Consider the following 20,540-nt stretch of genomic DNA (forward strand, 5'->3'; position numbering starts at 1 on the left):
TCCCTCTCTCATTCCCCGCATAATCGGGGAATCCGGGGCGAGACCCGTCCCCGTGGGAAAATTGGACATCTCAGCTACCTCTAATTGTACTTTGAAAAAAAAAAAAAAAAACATTAGTAAAATTTGAGTATAAAAGTGTGAAATATTAAAATTTAAGAACCAAGTGAAAACTAAACTTAAAACCTAAGAGCCAAAATGTAACATTTTGAAACCTATGAATCAAATAAAAACTAACTCAAAACATAGAGACCAAAGAGTATTTTTCCTCATGTTTTTATCTCTCCTTTTATCTGAATTAAAAAGTATGAAAACTTTCTATACATATAGCTTAAATAAATAGGTTTAATTACACAATTACTTTTTTTTTTTACATGAAAGTCCTAATAAGCTATTATTTTACACGAAACCGGATGCAATTTTCTTTTTCAATCATTCTTACTATTCACTTTTTAAAATAGATTTATACATATAATAATGAGTTGAGCACAAAAATATTTAGATCGAGGTGGTTGCATTTTAAAAATACCTAGCAAAAAATCATTGCAAAAATGCATAAACATATATTTCAAGAGATTTTGTTAGTATTTATAGGACAAAAACACCCCTCCATCCAGATTTTTGGTTTTTAAATTAAATTTAACCAACTAACCTAATCCGTACAATCAAGGACACCTATTTAATAAATTACACGTAAACAAAAATAAAAATAAATATAAAAATGTCAAAATTCCTAATTTTCACCAGGGGTGTACATCAGTCGGTCGATATCAGTTTGGGAGAAAAATGGCACTCAAAATCGACCAAAAAAAAGGTGTAAAATTCACCCGTACATCGGTCGGGTCGGCCGGTTTGGGAGAAAAAATTTAAATAAATCATGTAATGGTTTGAAAATTAGGCAACATAAAAATAATAATAAATCAATACTAAAATAGTAGGCTTGAGCCTGGGTTGGTGGTAATGGGCTTGCTTTTATACTTATTTTTTTAAAAAATAAAAAAAATAAAAAGATAAATATATAAATATATATATATATATACACACACACACATACACGTCGGTCGGTCGGTTTTTCAAATTTTTTTTATCAGGAAACCCGAAAACCAACCGACTGACCTTAATTCGGTCAATTTTGATCGGTTGAGTCGGTTTCGATGCTTTTATGTACACCCCTAATTTTCACAATATCAGAGCCATGTATATCTATAAAGTTATGCAGTTAAACAAACCTAACAATAAAAAATGTTGATTTTTCATTATATATCCATGTAAAACAAGAGTAGTCATCAATGAATAAAACAAAATATTGATAACCATTTATTGTAGGGGTGGGAGCAGGGCCCCAAACATCGGAATGAACAAGGCTAAATGGTTTATTGCAGAGAGATGCTGAAGTAGGAAATGAAAAAGTAGGTTGTTTTGCTAGTTTGCAATGTAAACAATCAAATGAACGAAATTTAGAGGCATTACTTAAGGTACCAACAGAATTTAGGCTACAAAGTTTGTCAGATGACGCATAGCCAAGACGAAGGTGCCATTAATACGTATTGGTATCTGTAACAGCTGCAGACACAGATGGCAGAATAGGAGGCTGAAGGGACATGAGCTCAAATAATTTTCTACCTTATGACCCGTGCCAACCATTTGACCCGTCCACATATCTTGAACCTGACAACAATGAGAGGAAAAGAGAACAGTTAGTCCCAGGTCACACAGTTGTCCAACAAAGACAAGATTGAAAGTCAAGTGTGAGACATGATAAGTAGTGGATAAACTAAGACTCGATGTACTGACAGTCCCAACATGTGAAATAGGCATGTGGTTACCATCAGCAGATTATACCGAAGGCAGGGATTGTACAGGGGTGGAGGAAGACAGTAAGGCCATATTTAAGGTCATGTGATTGCAGCAGGCTAAATCGAGGAGCCAATATGTATCTGGTGTGGCAGCAAGGGTAGGAGAGTTGAGAGAGAACACCTGTTTCAGCAAGTCCTGAAGATCGCTGATTTGGATACTTGGAGGATTGGGGGGTACCACATCCGAGGCAGTGGTAGCTGCCATGACAGACGAAGAACCATGCTTGGGAAATTCTTGGATTTATTGATGTATCCTGGAGGTCGAGGTGGTTTGGTAGGACAGTTGTCCAAGATATGACGCCTTTTGTGGCAGTATCTGCATTCATTGGTAGGGCAACTAGAAAATCTGTGACCATGTTGTTTGCAGTTCTTGCAAAAAACCGAGTTAGTTGGAAATCGTGAATGGCTGGTTGCGAAAGCAACGTTCGGGGAAGGAGAGAAGACTAACCCAAGTCGCCTTTTTTCAAAGAGAATTTCCTGAATCGTTGCATCAAGAGATGGTAGTGGACCGTGGTGTAACAAGGCAGCACTAATAGACTCATACTCAGAACGAAACCCCATAAGGACCTTAATAAGTTGTAGATGATCTGGACTGATCTTAGTTTGGTCTAATTGAGTCCAAATAGGTTGAAGAATAGTGAAATATTCATTCATGGATTGGCCGATCTCCTAACTTGTGCCAACTAGAGTAGTATGAAGCTGATAGTAATGGGCAAGACCTACGGTTTGGAATCGTTCGGACAGAAAATCCCAAAGTTCTTTAGCTGTGTCAACCGCATTGAATTGAGTATGAATGGCTAGGATGGAGGTATTACCCAACCAGATGATTATCTAATGATTCTTGTTGTCCCAGTCTTCTATTATGTCCACAAATTTACTGTCTTCTTCAGTGGCTCCTTTGACAAGGTTAAAGACATCACCTATTATCACTCGCCATAATTTATGACTAATTAGGAAGCTCTTCATTTGATAGGTCCAGGTAATATAGTTGGTTCTGTCAAGGATTGTGCTGATAGGACGAAAGATGTTTTCTCCATTTATAGCAAGGAGAAAAAAATATAACAGTATGAGTTAAAGAAAAAAAACCAAAACCAAAACAATAGGATCAACTCGGATTCGACTTAGCTCCCTCATCGGCTTGGCAGCTCGATTTGATCTCAACTCGATGTGCGGTTCTTCACAGGCTCGGGTCCAAGTTGCGAGTTGGGTGTGGGTCAAGATTCGGGTCGAGTTCTTCACGCGCTTCGGATGTGAGACACGAACCCCGATCGAGGATTTGGAATTGAGGATCGAGGGTCAAGTTCTTGACTAGGAATCGAGGATTGAGGGTCGAGTTCTTCACAGTGAGGATCGAGGGTCAAGTTTTGAATCGAGAATCAGGGATCGAGGGTCGAGTTTTTCATAGTAGCTTCGGATAGGGAATTTGGGTGGTTCTTCTTCACACCGGACAGAAGATCTGAGCGGATGACATTGGTGTGATGACTAGACGGCAGTGATGACAGAGAACAAGAGGAAGAAGAAACCAGCTAGCAAGGCTCTGATACCGTGTAAAAACAAGATCTGAATGGATGATTTTCTGTGTGTCTCTATTGATCAATTGTATAAGTATAAATAGCTTGGTACAACACTAAAATTAGCTAACAAGAATCCCTTAACAAAGCTCAACTATCTAACAAAAGAAGATTTGACTTTGCAACCTGAAAATCCTAACAAAAGTAGTTTATAATTTAACAGAACTCATGAGCAACCAAAAATGCATCAAATTTTTCAATCAATCGAACACCACCATGTGGAAATCCCGGTATTCTCGGGGTAGAGAATCATTGAGAGTATATGCGCTTCAAGATGAATTTGGAAAAATGGATGAATGTTCTTGATTTTAGAGAGTCCAGGATCACATCACAACACCTATATTTATACTAGAATTGAAGGGAAAGATAAAAGATTCAACTCTCCCACTTCCATATATTAGTTAATAAAAGAATAATGAGGAAGGGAAAAAGTTACCAAATAACTCCCTTCCCTAATAACTAAATTATTTAATTAACAAAAACTAATTTTCTTTCCTTTATATATATATATATATATATATATTAAAAGAAACATATATTATATCTAATGTAACATATGACCTATAGTTTATATCATATCATATAATATAATCTATAGTTTAATATTCTCTCGTTTAACCTATAATATTTAATAAGAATCAAATTCATATTAATTTTAAGATTTGCACAATATTCAAATATTCATTTTCTCTCAAATAAAACTTTATATTATTATATTTCATATAAATATTTTTTTATCAATTATATCTTATATAATTAATTCTCTTTATTAATTTGAAAAATTCAAATTAATCCAAATTAATTCAATTCTCTTTAATCTCAATTGAACTAACGAGGAGATCTTATGAACCTATAAATTGAAGTTTCAATAGTACTTGATTAATCAATTGAGCTCTTTAATTGAATTAATCAACTTCCATTAATTGTTGGTCACTCCACTAAAGGAAAAGAGACCGTGGTGTTTGGATGCCCAAGTATATGGGTTGGGCGATCGTGTGCATGCCAAGGCTCGTGGCTGAGGCTTATGAGTGGGCGCCCAGGTGCACATCAAAAACCTCTTTAGAGGTTAGTGACACTGTCCCCGAGCACGCGCCTTAGGCCCTCCCAACACCCCACGCTCGCCTTTCGGCTCCTACTTATCCTACACCTCTCAAGTCATTTCACAAAGTCGGACTAGAGTCAAGCTCAACAGGGTCTTCTTTCCCTGCTGATTCTGCCATGCCCGTTGGTCACTCCACTAAAGATCGACAGTTGCATTCTTCGCAATATGGATAAATTTCTGTGTCCATTAGATATAACCAATCAACAGTACATTGATCCTTCACAGATTGCTCCTAAGTACAACTGGGCCCACCACTAATCCCTATAATGAACAATAACTTATAGTCCAACTATAACCAAACCCTCGAGTCAGGAGAGAGTGTGTCGCCACATTGTTCAAGTCTAAGAATCAAACCCTTCTTGGACCAAGAGAGGGTGTGACGCCACATTGTTCAAGCCCCAGAATTAGCCCTTAAGGAGCAATTTCTTTACCTACCCTAAGAATAGGGAAGGAGTGAATTCATTCTTGCGAACTTGCGTTCCTAACTCCCCAACCAGACGAATCTCAAACTGATAGACATATTGAGTCGGTCAAATTAGTCATTTTCACTCATACAAATCAAAGGACCGCCTTCATAGGCAACAGTCTATAACTTGATTCAGATCAAGTCACTTATGGTATGAAATGTAAGTCCCTACTAATAATGGTTATTTATAGAGACGGTCTTATACAAACTCTTTGTATGGAGTACCTCGCTCACATATCTTCACATGAATGATCAGAATCAGATCATTTGTGCACTTTACAACAATTGTAATAATTACAAAGCGGGTCGTATTTGTAGTGTCACAAGATAAGGTACCCAACCTTATCCATCTACTATTAACCGTTTAGGTTATTACTTAATCCACCGATATGCCTCTACATACATGTTTAAGTTATAGAAGGTAACCTGAATTTGGGTTTATTGTTTTTTTTTTTTTTTGTGGGTTAATGTAACTAAATGTCAAATATTAGATAAATAAAGTGGTTGTACAATACAATTGTAAACTACAAAACCACGAGATTTAAGACATCAACCGCAACACAGATGTATACCTTTTCAGTCGTTACATGACCCTCACACCCATCTTTAGTCGTACCCTTAACACTTACCATCCATCTACCCTTAACACTTACCATCCATTTAACCTTTTCGACCGTCTACCCATCTCCCTGAGATATACCTTCTTTGCCACCTCCACTAAAAATGCCCCCACTGTAAATAGTCGATCGGAAAGCCTTCATCGAAAAAAATTATTTACCTGTATACCTGCATGTAAAGGTTAGTACCTCTATTATTGCCGATAAGACTATTAATGTATTGATTGGTAGCTGGTTAGATTGTACTGTGAATATTGTATGACCATGACTATCGAATCAATATTATTGATGTTTATTTTGTTATATTAACCCTAATATAGTCATGATATAATGTTTCGATGAGAGTGGCCTCTTACTGGGTAGATATCTATAAATTTAGGGATTTCATACAGTTACCAACGATTTTAAAATTTTAAAATTTCCGACTCTTACATTTTAGGAAGTTGTGTATCATAAAACTGATTTACAATCCCTTCATAGTAAAAATCTTGAAAATGGTTATGATTTTTTTTATTGTTTAGTGATAGCAAAGGAAAAAAAACAATCGAAAACAAGAGTAAGTGCTATACTACAAACTGTTAGTGATTCCATCAAAGAAAAATAAGAAACAGGCTCGCCAGTCAAAGTGGGTAGCGATAGCAAGGGGGTTATTTAGATTTGGGGGGAGTTTTGAAAGTTTATTAGGGAAAAGGGGAGGTTTCAAACTTATTTAAGAGAAAGGAGGACTTTTTTTGTCCCCATCCGAGCAATATTTTATTATTTTTTTCCGTCAACAATATTTTATTTTATTTTTTCCACACTGAATGCATCTCTTTGCGTCTCTTGAAGAGACGCATTCATTAAAAAAAAGGATGCGTTTCTTGAAGAGACACATCCCTAAAAAATTAAAAAAAATAATAATAAAATACTTTTGCTATTATTTTTTTCATTCTTTTAACAACCCGAAACCTAACTCTTTCATTATTATGTTTTTCTTACAGTTAATAATATTTCATTTGTTTAACTCTAAATCATTCTTACCTAAAATCAACTATCTCACTAATCTCGTTTTTTATTTTGATAGTAATATTACTAGTTTTTTAAAAGTATAAATAATAATATTATTTTGAGATTAAGAAATTGCTATAATTGATTTGATATACTCAATATTAATTTTTAATTTCAAATTATTGTTTTTGTTTAAAGTTGTTAGAAACTTATGCAAAAATATAGATATTAACTTTCGACTATTGTAAATAATATTCAAGGTTCTTTAAGATGTGTTGTAGACTGCAAGTGCATTTTCGTAATTGAATTTCATTAATAAATTTAATCATATGTACAATGTTCTTTATTCGTGACTGGAAGAAGATCTTCTATTACGCCTAGATCGTTTATGTTGAGTGACATAGTGTCCACGATCGCCATGTCCTCCTACACTTGATGGTTGACTTTCCTCTACAAAGTGTATACCCTCACTATGTTATCGATATGTCACATACTGGTCATGGATATTTGGATGGACATGTGAAGTTTGTCCTTCTTCCATGCTTAGTGTACCGAGGGTTGTTGGAAAAAATTCAAATGTTGAGGGAGAGGACATCGTGGAAGTATGTGTAAAATGATCGAGTGGCGTTGTTGGATATTCATTCTGAACATTAGGTCAAATAGAACTATCCTCATGTCTTGCTGGATCACCTCGTTCTTCCATTGAAACATCACCATCGAAATATCGCACTCGATATATCGAGGTGAGTCTACACAAGGCTATTTGAGCAGATATTGGAAAATTTGGAAGCTCGACCTGAAAAAGAATTGAATAACAAGTTAATGACTTTAAAATTTATTTTGGTGTACAATGAAGAAATAAAATCAAACAATCATAGTAAACAATAAACTCATACCAACAAGTGATAGGATGCTCCTGCTTTAGTTATGTACTGCCTGCTCACAATGGAATACCATTCAATATATCCAGGCTCGGTACCTACACCATTGTTAATAGGAGGTTTATTAACAACCAAACTCTATCGATTTTCCCAGATTGTAATTTGAGGAGCCAAATATGCAATTCAGTCTCGCTCATGCCTGCCCCTTAGATCGTGTTAATGAAGTCGGGCGTCTGTATTGCAAGGTTAAGGAATTTGTTACAACGTCCCAAATTGATGCATCACACAATCTAGGTGATGCCACTCCACAATGAAGAAGCATATGAGTGGACATCTGGATGTCCATATCTCATTACCATCGAGACAGTATGGCGGCAATAGTTGGATAAGATGATTATATGACTCCCAAATAATCTGCACGCATATGTGTCAAAAAATGAATTAACCAGAAGATTGAAGCATTATGAATATATAATATATGAATGAATAAAATATTACCTGGTTAGGCATATGTGTATCGAATATGTGTCTACACTGTACTAGGACATGCATAGGTGCTCTAATTACAGAATAGTTGTCATTCCATCTACAACAATCAGAAGTTGAATTTTAGCTATTAGTATTTCATAATGAATACAACAATAATGAGGTAAATATGCTTACCTTACTTCAAGTGGTCTGTCACCTAAGTTATTCTCGTATCTATGGAGTCGTCGAGGTGCTAGAAGAAGAAATCGATCTCATGCCCAAATTTGTAGCAATAAAAGTGGGACTGCAATGTCTTTTCCATCTATAACTGCCTTGCATAGTTGCCTATACAACCATGCAAGACATCCAGTGTCCCAACTGTAAGTCCCGGCAACATCAAAATCCACCAAGAGAGGAAGATACATCAGGTGCACTCTATTGTTGGATTTGTCGGGAAATACCAATCCCCCAATCAACGTGAGAATATATGCTCGATTTAGAGTTAAACAAATGAAATATTATTAACTGTAAAAAAACATAAGTAATGAAAGAGTTGAGTTTCGGGTTGTTAAAAGAATGAAAAAAATAATAGCAAAAATATTTTATTATTTTTTTTAGGGAGGCGTCTCTTCAAGAAACGCATCTTTTTTTCTTTTTTTTTTTTTTTATAAATAAATGCATCTTTTCAAGAGATGCATTCAATGTGAAAAAAATAAAATAAAATATTATCGAATGCGTCTCTAGTACCGAAAAAAAAAATATTGCCGAATGGATGAGGACAAAAAAGTCCCCATTTCTCCTAAATAAGTTTGAAACCTCCCTTTTCCCTAATTAACTTTCAGAACTCCCTCCTAAATCTAAATAACCCAATAGCAAGGTATATCGAATTTTATACAACAATTTATAGTCTTATATATTTTATTCACTTTTTTTTTGTAAAAAAAAAAATTATGAATGAACAGAGCATGAATTAAGTAAGGCAGAAAGCAGTGCACATGGCAAACCACAGGAGAAAAAGGGTGTAAAGAGAGATATATACATACCAAAGGCTATAAAGAAGGGAGGTTCTCTAGAGCCAAAAACAAGAAAACCAATATATATTTAGTAATTACATGAACAACACAATATCCACAATCTATCATCTTATATAACGAATATCATGTTTAATGTTTATTTACATTTTCAGTATATTTGTAAACATATCAAAATAATAAATCATGATATATGCAATGTATATCTATACTTTTCAATATATTCAACATATACTTGAAATCTCAATAGAGAGGTGATATATTGATTTTCAACTAGGAATATAGGAGAAAATAAATGAAATCTACAAAAGAAATATTATTTTGAAATATTTTACCTTAAATTAATCCAATCAAAATTAATAAATAATAAAAACAAAGTCAAAATTTGAAAATAGTGTTAATAAGAAAAAAAAATTAAATATTTCAAAATTACATAAATTTACAAATTTTATGTAATTTTTTATATTTTAAAAATAAAATCCTTATATAGTTAATAGTAAATTAAAAAAACAATATATTATGAAAGAGAATATCAAAAGTAGGGGTGTATATGAGTTGGATTAGGTTGAATTGAAGGTGTTTGTAGGACCAACTCGAAAATTCGGGTTGGTTAGGTTGACAACCCAAATGATCCAAGTAAAGTCTCCCACCCAATCCAAACCAACCCTTAAAATTTGGATTGAGTTGGCTGGGTTGTCGGGTTATAACTTTTTTTTTAATTAAAAATATGTAAATTTATATAACTATTAACTAAAATCTCATAAAATTTAAATGCTAAACACCAAATATCTATGATATTTATTGCAAACATTAAACAAAAGCAAATACCATAACAATTTTATAAGAAAAATATTAAAAAATCACAAATTAATTAATACAAACCAATCAAACTTTAAACAAAGATTATCTATAAAATTCGGGTTGAGTTGGGTTAACCAAATTTTTTTTAGTCAACCCACGATCCAACCCAACTTAATCCAATAAAAATAATAACAAAAGTAATCCAACCTAACCCATATATTTTGGATTTGGTAGTTCGGATTATTTGAACATCCATGATAAAAAGGTTAAAACTGTTTGGATATGCTGCTATTACTGAATTTTAAAAAAATTATAAAATATTAATTTATATAGTAGACTAATACTCGGGGAAAGTCCAGATCCAAGAGAAGAGTTGGATATTGTATTGGCCCATATATATCATTATTGAGCTTTGGAGAGGCCCAAAATCCATTTTAAGTCGTTGATGAGCAATAAACGCATAGCATATGAGAAGTTGCATCAAACAATCCTTGTGACCAACTCCATGCCTATTCTGCCGCCCTCTCACTCTCCTTCTTCCCTATAAAAACACACCTCTCCGCCGCCATCAAACCTACAACCACATTCAAAAACCAACAAAAAAAAATGGAGAATAATGGAGGAACAAGCTTCTTTCAAATGCCACTTCATTACCCGAGATACTCGAAGAAGGACTACGAGGACATGCCTGAATGGAAGCTCGACCGTCTTCTCGTCGAGTACGGTCTCCCGACTCGTGGTGACTTGCCCTACAAACGACAGTTCGCTATGGGTGCTTTCCTTTGGCCGGATTTCCACCCTGCCTTTAAAGATCCCTCTCTTCTTAATAAGAAAGTTATGTAGTTGTTAAAAGCCCTTCCAACTTTTGTCTCTGGTTTATCATGTTGAAAGTTCAAAATAGGGATATGCTTTTGAGTTACTTTCATGTTCATCATGCAATTTGATATTTTCTTTTTCGTTTTCTAGCACAACAACTGCACGTGTAGATGATTAAATCTCTGACTTTTAGAAACGAAGCATTATTAAAAAATGTGATATACTGATTTTTTTGTCAGAGTTATTGTTCTTATTATCAAGAAACAAAATTGAAAAAGAGAAGAAGGACTAGTGCAGCCCCTGTCATGTCTATATTGTAATTAGAAGTGGAAGAAATAACCATGGGAAAGAAGCATCATATATGGAAAGAATATTAGTATTAAATTATTATTTGAAAGACCAACTAACTACTATATATAGAAATAAAATAATTCATCACCATAACACATGTGTAGGAGAGAAAAGTATGGTGATGTACATAATCATCTCTTAGTATATGATTCAATAGTTAAAATATTATTGATTTTTAGTCTAAGTATAATTCAATAGTTAAGACATATATTTATTTTAACTTAGATGTGGAATCTCATTCTAAAATTCATAGATAAGACTGAAAAAAGTTTTAAAATTTACATAAAAGGTTTTAAGTTCTCAACTTCAGCATTTATAATTTTGTATATATTTTAAAGAGTAATTAAGTTATAAGTTTAATCTTTTTCAAAAAAAAAAAAAAAAAATTATGGTCATTGTATCTTAAAATTTAATTCAATTTTAATCTTTATACTTTAAAATGTCTAGATTTAGTTATTGGACTTTTAATAAATCTTAAATTTAATACTCTCTCAAAATTAATTTTTATTAAAATTGTCTAAATAATAATAATAATAATTGTCATATAAAAACATATAATTTGTGAATATAGTTTCAAAATTTAGAGTGCAATTGCTAATAAATAATAAGATTTTTTCCCCTAAATAATAATAAATAAGACAAGGAATAGATACTAAATTTAAGATTCTCTGCAAATGAATGTTCTTAAAATTGAATCGGTAAAAGTACAAGAACTAAAATAAAAAAATTCAAATTATAAGGACTAAAATGATATTCTAAATCCAAATTTGTATAATTATTTTGAGTATGTTTATACATTTTTAATAGGTATTTTGTCTCATTAGAAAATTCAAAAAACATAAAAAAGTTACGATCTCGTTTGGTAGTCATTTTACTTTTTGTTTTTGTTTTTGAAAATTAAGCTTGGCGGATAGTACTTCTATCTCCAATTTTTTTTTGTTATCTACTTTTCACCAATTGTTTAAAAAACCAAGCAAAATTTCGGGAACTAAAAAAAAAAAATAGTTTTCAAAAAATTAATTTTGTTTTTAGAATTTGATTAAGAATTCATTCATTGTACTTAACAAAAATGCAAATTATTGTGAGAAATATTGATGAATTATGCTTAATTTTAAAAAACAAAAGCAAAAAACTAAAGTCTCATTTGGTAACTATTTTGTTTTTTGAAAATTAAGTCCATGGATACTACTTCTAACTCCAAAATTATTTTTTTATTATCTACTTTTCACCAATGGTTAAGTAACTTTCAAAGAGTTGTTTTTGTTTTTGGAACTTGGTTAAGAATTCAATCATTTATTTAACATAGATGCAAATCATGGTAAGAAATATAGATGATATAAGTTTAATTTTAAAAAATAAAAACAAAAAATTAAATAGTTAACAAATAGAGTCTAAATGATTATGAAACGGGCCTATAATTTTAGAAATTTAGAAAAGGAACTAATAATTTAAAAAGTAAAGTAAATTAAAAAATCAGTCTTTATCTCAGGAAGCGATTGTCATGAATTCTTTTTCATTGCCTCTCTCTTTTTAGAATTATTCCTTTTCATCACTCATAGTGTAATAATTATATCCAGAAAAAAAATTGGTAAATAAGAAAAATGAGTTGACGAATATTTTTTTTACCCAAAGACGTGTATAGTTGGAAAGGTGCATTTGTAATCCTCACCGTTACGGTCTCGTGGGTCACCGACGTTAATATTGAAACTATTCTAAACGGCCTTCCATTTATGAAGTCTATTTTAACACGTGGCGTGTTATCAGGTAGGCTGTTTTAAAACTCGGTGCAACTCAGGGTGAGTTCGAACATGAAATTTCACTCGCCTTTTCGGACACGAGGAGTAAAGTAATGTAATCTAAATCCGCCAACTTCAGTTCCCCATATTGGTATTATTTTTACAGTTCGAAAAACAAAATTAAATAGAAAATAATAATAATAATAATTTAGCGCTAAATTCTGCAAATTCTCCTTAAATTCTTCTCCTCCGATTCCGCTTCCCAATTGCTTAGAGTGCAGAGAAGAGGAAGCGAAGAAGATCTGAGATCTGGAAAACTCTGCAAATTGAACAAGAATGAGATCTGATTCGTTAGGCAATGGCGATTCATTTCGAGCTCCTCCATTGTTCAAGATCGCTACCTTTGTTTTTGTTGCTGTTACTTTCTTTTACTTTGGGAAGCATTGGTCTGATGGTTACCAGCAGCTTATCTTCTTCACCACTACTACCACTAAACCTCCTTCGGTTTCACTTTCACCAAACTACAACAAGCATTTCAATATCTCTAATCTGATTGATCACAATGATACTCAGACGCTTCCTGATAAGACATTGAATCTCGACCCAACTCCATCGCCCTTGCTCGCTACGAATCCTCCCCCTCCGCCGTCTGATTCGGTGCAGAAATTTGGAATTGTGGACGAGAATGGAACTATGTCCGATCAATTTGAGGTAGGGGATTTCGATCCTGAATATGTAGAGAATTGGGGGAATTCCACTCAGGTTGACAATGGCGAGGGTGGTTCTCGGAGATTCCGGATTAAGAAGTTTGGTCTCTGCCCTCAGAATATGAGTGAGTATATACCTTGTTTGGATAATGCGGACGCAATTGCAAAGCTCGAGTCAACGGAAAGAGGGGAAAAGTTCGAGAGGCATTGCCCTGTCGCCGGTGGAGGTTTCGATTGCCTGATTCCGCCGCCGAAGGGGTATCAAACCCCAATCCCTTGGCCAAGAAGCAGAGACGAGGTATTGCTCGCTTTATGATAATTAGTTACAGAAATTGAATGATTTGAAACTATTACAACTAATTAAGACTTGGTTTTTTTCTTGAAAATATTTTGGAGTTTTCTTAACTTAGGCGTATCGTTGGTTTTAGGTTTGGTTCAGCAATGTTCCTCATACTCGCCTAGTTGAGGATAAAGGGGGTCAAAACTGGATTACCAGAGACAAAGATAAGTTTAGGTTTCCTGGAGGTGGTACACAGTTTATACATGGTGCTGATGAATATTTGGATCATATTTCAAAGGTAACTAAGACTGTAATTATGAAAGTTTAGAATAGAAAATTATGCATTTGGTGACATGGAATCTGATGCTGTTTCTCTTTATATTGACTAGATGATCCCTGATATAGCCTTTGGCCGTCATACTCGCGTTGTCTTGGATATTGGATGTGGTGTTGCAAGTTTTGGCGCTTATTTGCTGTCGCGGAATGTCACTACTATGTCCATTGCTCCAAAAGATGTTCATGAGAATCAGATTCAGTTTGCTCTTGAACGAGGTGTGCCTGCAATGGTTGCTGCATTTGCAACTCATCGTTTATTGTATCCCAGTCAAGCTTTTGACTTAATACATTGTTCGCGATGCAGAATCAACTGGACTCGTGATGGTACTTTTTCTTTTTTATCTCATCCATTATAATATCATGTAAATATGAACAAGGATAAGAATGGAATTCACTTTGGTACTCAATTTAAGAATGACATTTTTCTTTGCTAGAACTCATCTAGACATTCATTGGCGATGCATGACATCCAAATCAACGAGCAAAAAAATACTACTTTATAATTAATGTTCTTTTCAAGGAACTTAGGACTATAACTTAAACTCCCCAATACTTTTTCCAGAGTGAAACACTTCTTATTCTTTCTACTCATGCCATATATCATTGTTTATCAAAGATAAACATCATGATGACCCTTTTACTTTGTTGCTCATGAAGTCCTAAGTGGATTTCAAACAGGTTTCTTGAAATTCATGTTTTTGATGTGCCAGACTTTGTTTAGTTATAGTATTTGTCTGTTGAAGCTTTGTTTTTAAGCATATTTACTTTAGGTTCATTGTATGGCTGTTTTGTTGATTTTTAATCTTCAACTTCGTCATTTTTAGATGGTATCTTGCTGCTTGAGGTTAACCGAATGCTCAGGGCCGGTGGATACTTTGCATGGGCAGCACAACCAGTTTATAAGCATGAAGAAGTTCTAGAGGAACAGTGGGAAGGTAACTATTAATTTTCTTAAGATCACATGCTGATGATGTGTTTTAGCCTGTGAAGTTTGGTATGGATGAGCAATTCTTAGTTAGCGGTTTTAAATTTTGCACTCTACACTCATCTCTATTTGTGCTCTTAGTAATACAAAACCATTCTCTTGCAAGCTCTTTTTGTCCTCTTCAAGCTTTTTAGATAAGAAAGTAATAGAACCTGACTGATGAAAGTTATATGTTTTTGTGCCTACATTTTGTTAGTTTGGATGAAAGTGACCTAAATATCTCTGAATTTTCAAGTGAGGTTTATGTGTGTTCTTTTTTTTTTTTTGGTTGCCAGAGATGCTCAATTTGACCAACCGACTATGTTGGGAGTTTGTGAAAAAAGATGGATATATAGCAATTTGGCAGAAGCCATTAAATAATAGTTGTTATCTAAATCGTGAGGCAGCAACTAAACCACCACTTTGTGACCAAAATGACGACCCAGACAGAGTATGGTATGAATGCAATTCTAAGGTTATTAGAGAATTGTAGTTTTCCTTTTCCTTTTTTTTTTCTCCCCCCTTTTCTCTATAGTTATTTTATTGATATGTAATTTTTATGCATTATCTTTGATTACTTCTTGTGAGACAGGAATGTGAATCTTAAGACATGCATCTCTCGTCTTCCAGAAGATGGTTACGGAGGAAATATCACTGTTTGGCCTGCACGGTTGCATACACCACCTGATAGGCTTCAGACAATTCAATACGATGCGTACATTTCCAGAAATGAGCTCTTTCAGGCAGAATCTAAATACTGGAATGAGATAATAGACAGCTATGTTCGTGCATTTCATTGGAAGTCGTTTAGACTAAGAAATGTAATGGATATGAAAGCTGGATTTGGAGGGTATGTTTATCAGCCACTCTTCCACTGATCTGCCATTTCTTCATTACTCCCCTGATATATGTGGTTAAGATCTTCTTCGTTAACAGATTTGCAGCAGCGTTGATCGATCTTAAACTTGATTGTTGGGTGTTGAATGTTGTTCCTGTTAGTGGCCCCAACACCTTGCCTGTTATTTATGATCGTGGACTCATCGGAGTTATGCACGATTGGTAACATACGAAACTTTTTTTTATATAGATCAGTATCAAGCTTTTGGATGCATGTTTTAAACTACAGTGATATAGAAGAAAATGTCGGTAATTGATAACAGAACAAACAATATTGTAACATGTCAGGTGCGAACCATTTGATACGTATCCAAGAACCTACGATTTATTGCATGCAGCTGGTTTGTTCTCAGTTGAAAGGAACAGGTATACAGGATGTATTAGATTTCTCTGTTTGAGTTTGTTTCCTTAGATTTGATTTCTTTGTGGTCAACGGAGTGAATGTGAAAATCATTGTGTTGGGTACCATCTGCGAAATTGATATGTTTCAGGTGCAATATGTCAACCATAATGCTTGAGATGGATAGAATACTGAGGCCGGGTGGACGCGTCTACATCCGAGACTCCGTTGCAGTCATGGATGAGCTTCAGGACATCGGGAAGGCCATGGGTTGGCACGTGAATCTGCGGGATACATCAGAAGGTCCTCATGCTAGTTATAAGATAATGATGGCAGATAAGGTCCTTCTAAGAGCATAAAAAAGCAGTGAAACTGAAAATGTTTTAGCCCCTAAATTACTAACCCCAATTTAAGGCCAGATTAGCGAAGCAAAGAAATGGCGACCGTCTGTCTTAAGAAGCAATAAAAAGATGTCTACTAAGAGATCATCATCAATCACAGACATAGGTACTCTCTATTAATACCTCCATCATAGCTGACGATCACAATAGATGATATATATAGTTGATTCTATTCTGTTATAAATTCTTAGAACTGGCTTCAAAATGAGAGCCAAATTTGTTGTATTGATTTTTGTCACCCAATTGTAAACAATTCACTGTTTGTACTTAATTGTGCATTGTTGTGTCCACTGAGAGAGATGCATATTACGAGACGTTTGATTAACAAATGAACTTGTATAAACTAATTTGGTTTTGGAAAGTGAAGTTTATTTATTGCTATCCTCATTACTATACATTCTTATTTTTTGTGATTTCGGTTTATAAACAAATTCAGTGGTGGGTTTGATATGATTCCTGCAAACATGAACAAGTAGATTGTGCTTTGTAGTTGTGTTGCTGTCTCTGTGCTTGCAGTTGCAGAATGGATGCAGATTTGCCGTCTGTATTACGTAATTTCTAGAGGGATACAGTTGAAATACGTGTGAGCACAAGTTCCAATCCAAAGATTAGAAACAACTGTTGGTGACATTGTCAAATGACGGTATGTATGACTCAGATATTTTCGAAATTTTCAACTTGTTTCTGTCATTTTGTTTTGTTCTGAGCCAGGGTATACATACATACATACATACATATATATATATGTTGATCATTTTATAGAATCCACTTTCTAAGGAATTCTTCTTTCCTATATGGATAAATAGAAGGTGTATGGGAAATTGTTATTTGTATGACATACAAGGTGACATTTTCGGAATTTTCAACTTTGTCTCTGTTGTTAATGTTATGTTTTCTTCTGGGCTTGTGGTGCAGTGGGAAAAGATTCATCTAATTCATAGAGAAGTCAATCTCTTAAAAATTAAACATAAAAATTTTGCATAATTATTATTCAAAAATATATTTTTTTAGTTTAAGATTTTAGATCTAGTTTTCATTTGGTCATTAATTTTAAAATATTTTACTTTTTTCAAGTGTAATTTTTATTTGGTCATAGTTTGAAAATGTACAATTTTATATTGAGTTTTGAGTTTTGTTTTGATTTGATTGCTAGATTTTAGTAAAAAGGCAATATTTTAAAACCTAAGGATCAGAGTAGACTCAAAACTTAGGTCTTAAAAGATATTTTTTCAATATTATGTTATAATACAATTTAGTTTATAGTATATTATATTTCTTATATTTTATTTTCACAAAATTGAATTTAGCTTATAATAAGAAATGTTATATTTATTAAAGTTTTTGCCATGTTTTAATATAATTCTACATTTTAAAATTTTAAACTCAAAATCTGAATATCTAAAAAGAATTGTTTTCATAACTTTTACTAGTTATATCCCAAATACAATATGCAAAGGTATTTTCTGGAACTTAATGAATTTGATAACAATAAATTAAAATACATCATAAATTTGAAATTATTATGGCTCCATTTGGTAACAATTTGGTTTTTTTGTTTTTGTTTTTTAAAAATTAAGTCTATTTCATCCACATTTCTTACAATGATTTGTATCTTCATTAAATACATTGGATGAATTCTTAGTCAAATTTAAAAAAGAAAAATAACTTTTTAAAAGTTACTTTTAAACTCTTGGTGTAAAGTAGATAACAAAGAAAGAAATTTGGATGTGGAAGTAGTGTCTAAAAAAAAACAAAAAACAAAATGATTACTAAATGAGGCTTATGTTTAACCTAAAATTAGAAAACAACAAATACATTTTGTTGATGTCGTAATAAAAATCACATGTTAATGCTTTTTTCCATAGCAATGAACAGAACTATAAAAGAATACATAATAAAAATAACATGTTAATTCTTTTTTTCATAGCAATAAACAGAACTATAACTGAATAAGAAAGAATGGGGGTGGAGTGATGCAAGTAAAAGATTAAACATCCATATTCTTAAAATCTGTGTTGAAGATTTAAAATATGGGCTTTCAATAGCCTAATTAAATAAACTCAATTACAAGAATGTCCTAAATCTATCTTTTTTTTCATGAATAGCTTAATGTCCTAGGATATTACATAAAAGTTGGGCTGAAAGTATTACACCCCTACATAATTTTGACGGAAAGAAAGAGAAATACGAAAAACCATTTATGGAAAAATATATATATATTTTAAAAAAACGTGCACCTTAAATATACTTTTCACTATTTGAAGATTTTTATTTGTAAAATTTATGAAATTAGATAAACATGCCAAATAAAAACATAATATATAATAAAACATTGAACATGAGGTATAATATATATTGTAATATATTAAATAGACATGTCTTAATCAAATGTACAATGTCATCGTTTGAATATATCATATAATATATTACCTATTTTTGATAAATAAATTACAATATACAATAAAATATATGTGATTAATAATCATATACATTGTAATATATTAAATATACTTTTAACTCAAGTTCATAATCTTATTGAAATGATGTAATATCAAAATATGGTGAATAAATCAAGAGTATATGATAAAAGACCAATAACCATATTCATTGTAATATATTAAATATATTTTCAACTCCTAACCCAGAAGAAGAAATCAGATTCTGCATCAGACGGAAGGAAAAAAACATGACGGCCCGATTTTCATGATAGATAGTGTAATTAATATTTATTAAAAAAAAAAATCTACAAAGAATTAATATTATACTCTGATTGATTTTTTTAATTATTTCAATCATAAAATAATTCGAACATTAAATATGAGAGAAATTGTACCAGTAAGTTAAGATTGTCTCAATTTTTATGCAGAAATCTAGGTATGAAATTTATTTAAAATTTATGACATTTATGAATATTGCTGGTAAAATAGGTTAATTTTATAAATCTTCCTTGAAAAAATTATCTAGCCTACTAGAAACTGCTGTGCAGAAGTTTGAAATAGACCAGGTTTTTATGATTTTAACTCACCTTTCCATAAGACAACATCGATATAAGTTGACCTTTGAAGGAGGTCGAATTAATTTATTAAGAATTATTTTTTTTAGTACAATAATTGTGTGATAGGGGATTAAACTTTCGACTTCTATGGATCAAACATATGTTAATACCACTGAATCAAGTTCAATTTTATATCTATAAATATAAGAGAGATTAATTAATATATTCACATTGACGGCACAATTTTTTCCCCATTTTTTTTGATTAAACAAAAAAGAAGACTAGAAATTATTTACAAGATTACATCACGTGACACAACTAAATTAAACAATTCGGAATAAGAAAAATGGAGATAACAAGATTCATAATCCAAAGAAAAGAGAGAACAAGATTCTTAGTCCTCCTTAGTAAGATAATGCATCATTCTATTGTGACACCGACGAATATGAAATGACTCTTACGACCTATTATCCTCAAAGAAAGAAAAAGTTACATCATATTTATTATGGTTATTACAAGCAATCTCATCAATTTCACCAATCATCTTCTTTCACTTTAGGAAATAATCACTATTAAATTGTTTTGAAAACATTTTTAAAAAAATTAAAATTTATATGTTGTATGAATTAAAAAAAAATATCGAACTAAAGGACCATGATAGATCAGCACTAATGTAGAAGTAAAAGTTTATCTATTGTTCAAAATAAAATTATAAAATAATAATTAAGTACCAACTGACCTAAAATAATTTTCATACATTCCAAAAAAAAAAAAAAAAAAAAAAATAATCACATATTATGAATATTAATTGAATAATTTAAAGTGTATAAAATTACATGCCGCCTAAAAAGTATTTAAATATTTTTCTTTTTCTAAAATTGTATCAATCGCATGATAGAAATGCGTCAAGATAGAGTTGAACATAAGGGATCAACCTTAC

At 32.5% G+C, this 20,540-nt stretch overlaps 1 protein-coding gene across 1 annotated transcript; it reads left to right on the forward strand.

The window, feature by feature from the left end:
• Positions 1 to 12,825: 12,825 nt before the first annotated feature.
• LOC120076020 (putative methyltransferase PMT11) lies at positions 12,826 to 16,986 on the forward strand. Its single transcript, XM_039029798.2, has 9 exons — positions 12,826 to 13,685; positions 13,816 to 13,965; positions 14,057 to 14,327; positions 14,828 to 14,938; positions 15,264 to 15,423; positions 15,560 to 15,817; positions 15,904 to 16,026; positions 16,153 to 16,230; positions 16,356 to 16,986. The coding sequence occupies exons 1-9, from the start codon at positions 13,017 to 13,019 to the stop codon at positions 16,561 to 16,563; spliced, it is 2,028 nt and encodes a 675-aa protein (XP_038885726.1). The 5' UTR covers positions 12,826 to 13,016; the 3' UTR covers positions 16,564 to 16,986.
• The last annotated feature ends 3,554 nt before the right edge of the window (positions 16,987 to 20,540 follow it).

Source organism: Benincasa hispida, chromosome 4 (genome assembly GCF_027475165.1).
Source record: "Benincasa hispida cultivar pf3 chromosome 4, pf3_genome.v1.1, whole genome shotgun sequence".
Lineage (NCBI taxonomy): Eukaryota > Viridiplantae > Streptophyta > Magnoliopsida > Cucurbitales > Cucurbitaceae > Benincasa > Benincasa hispida.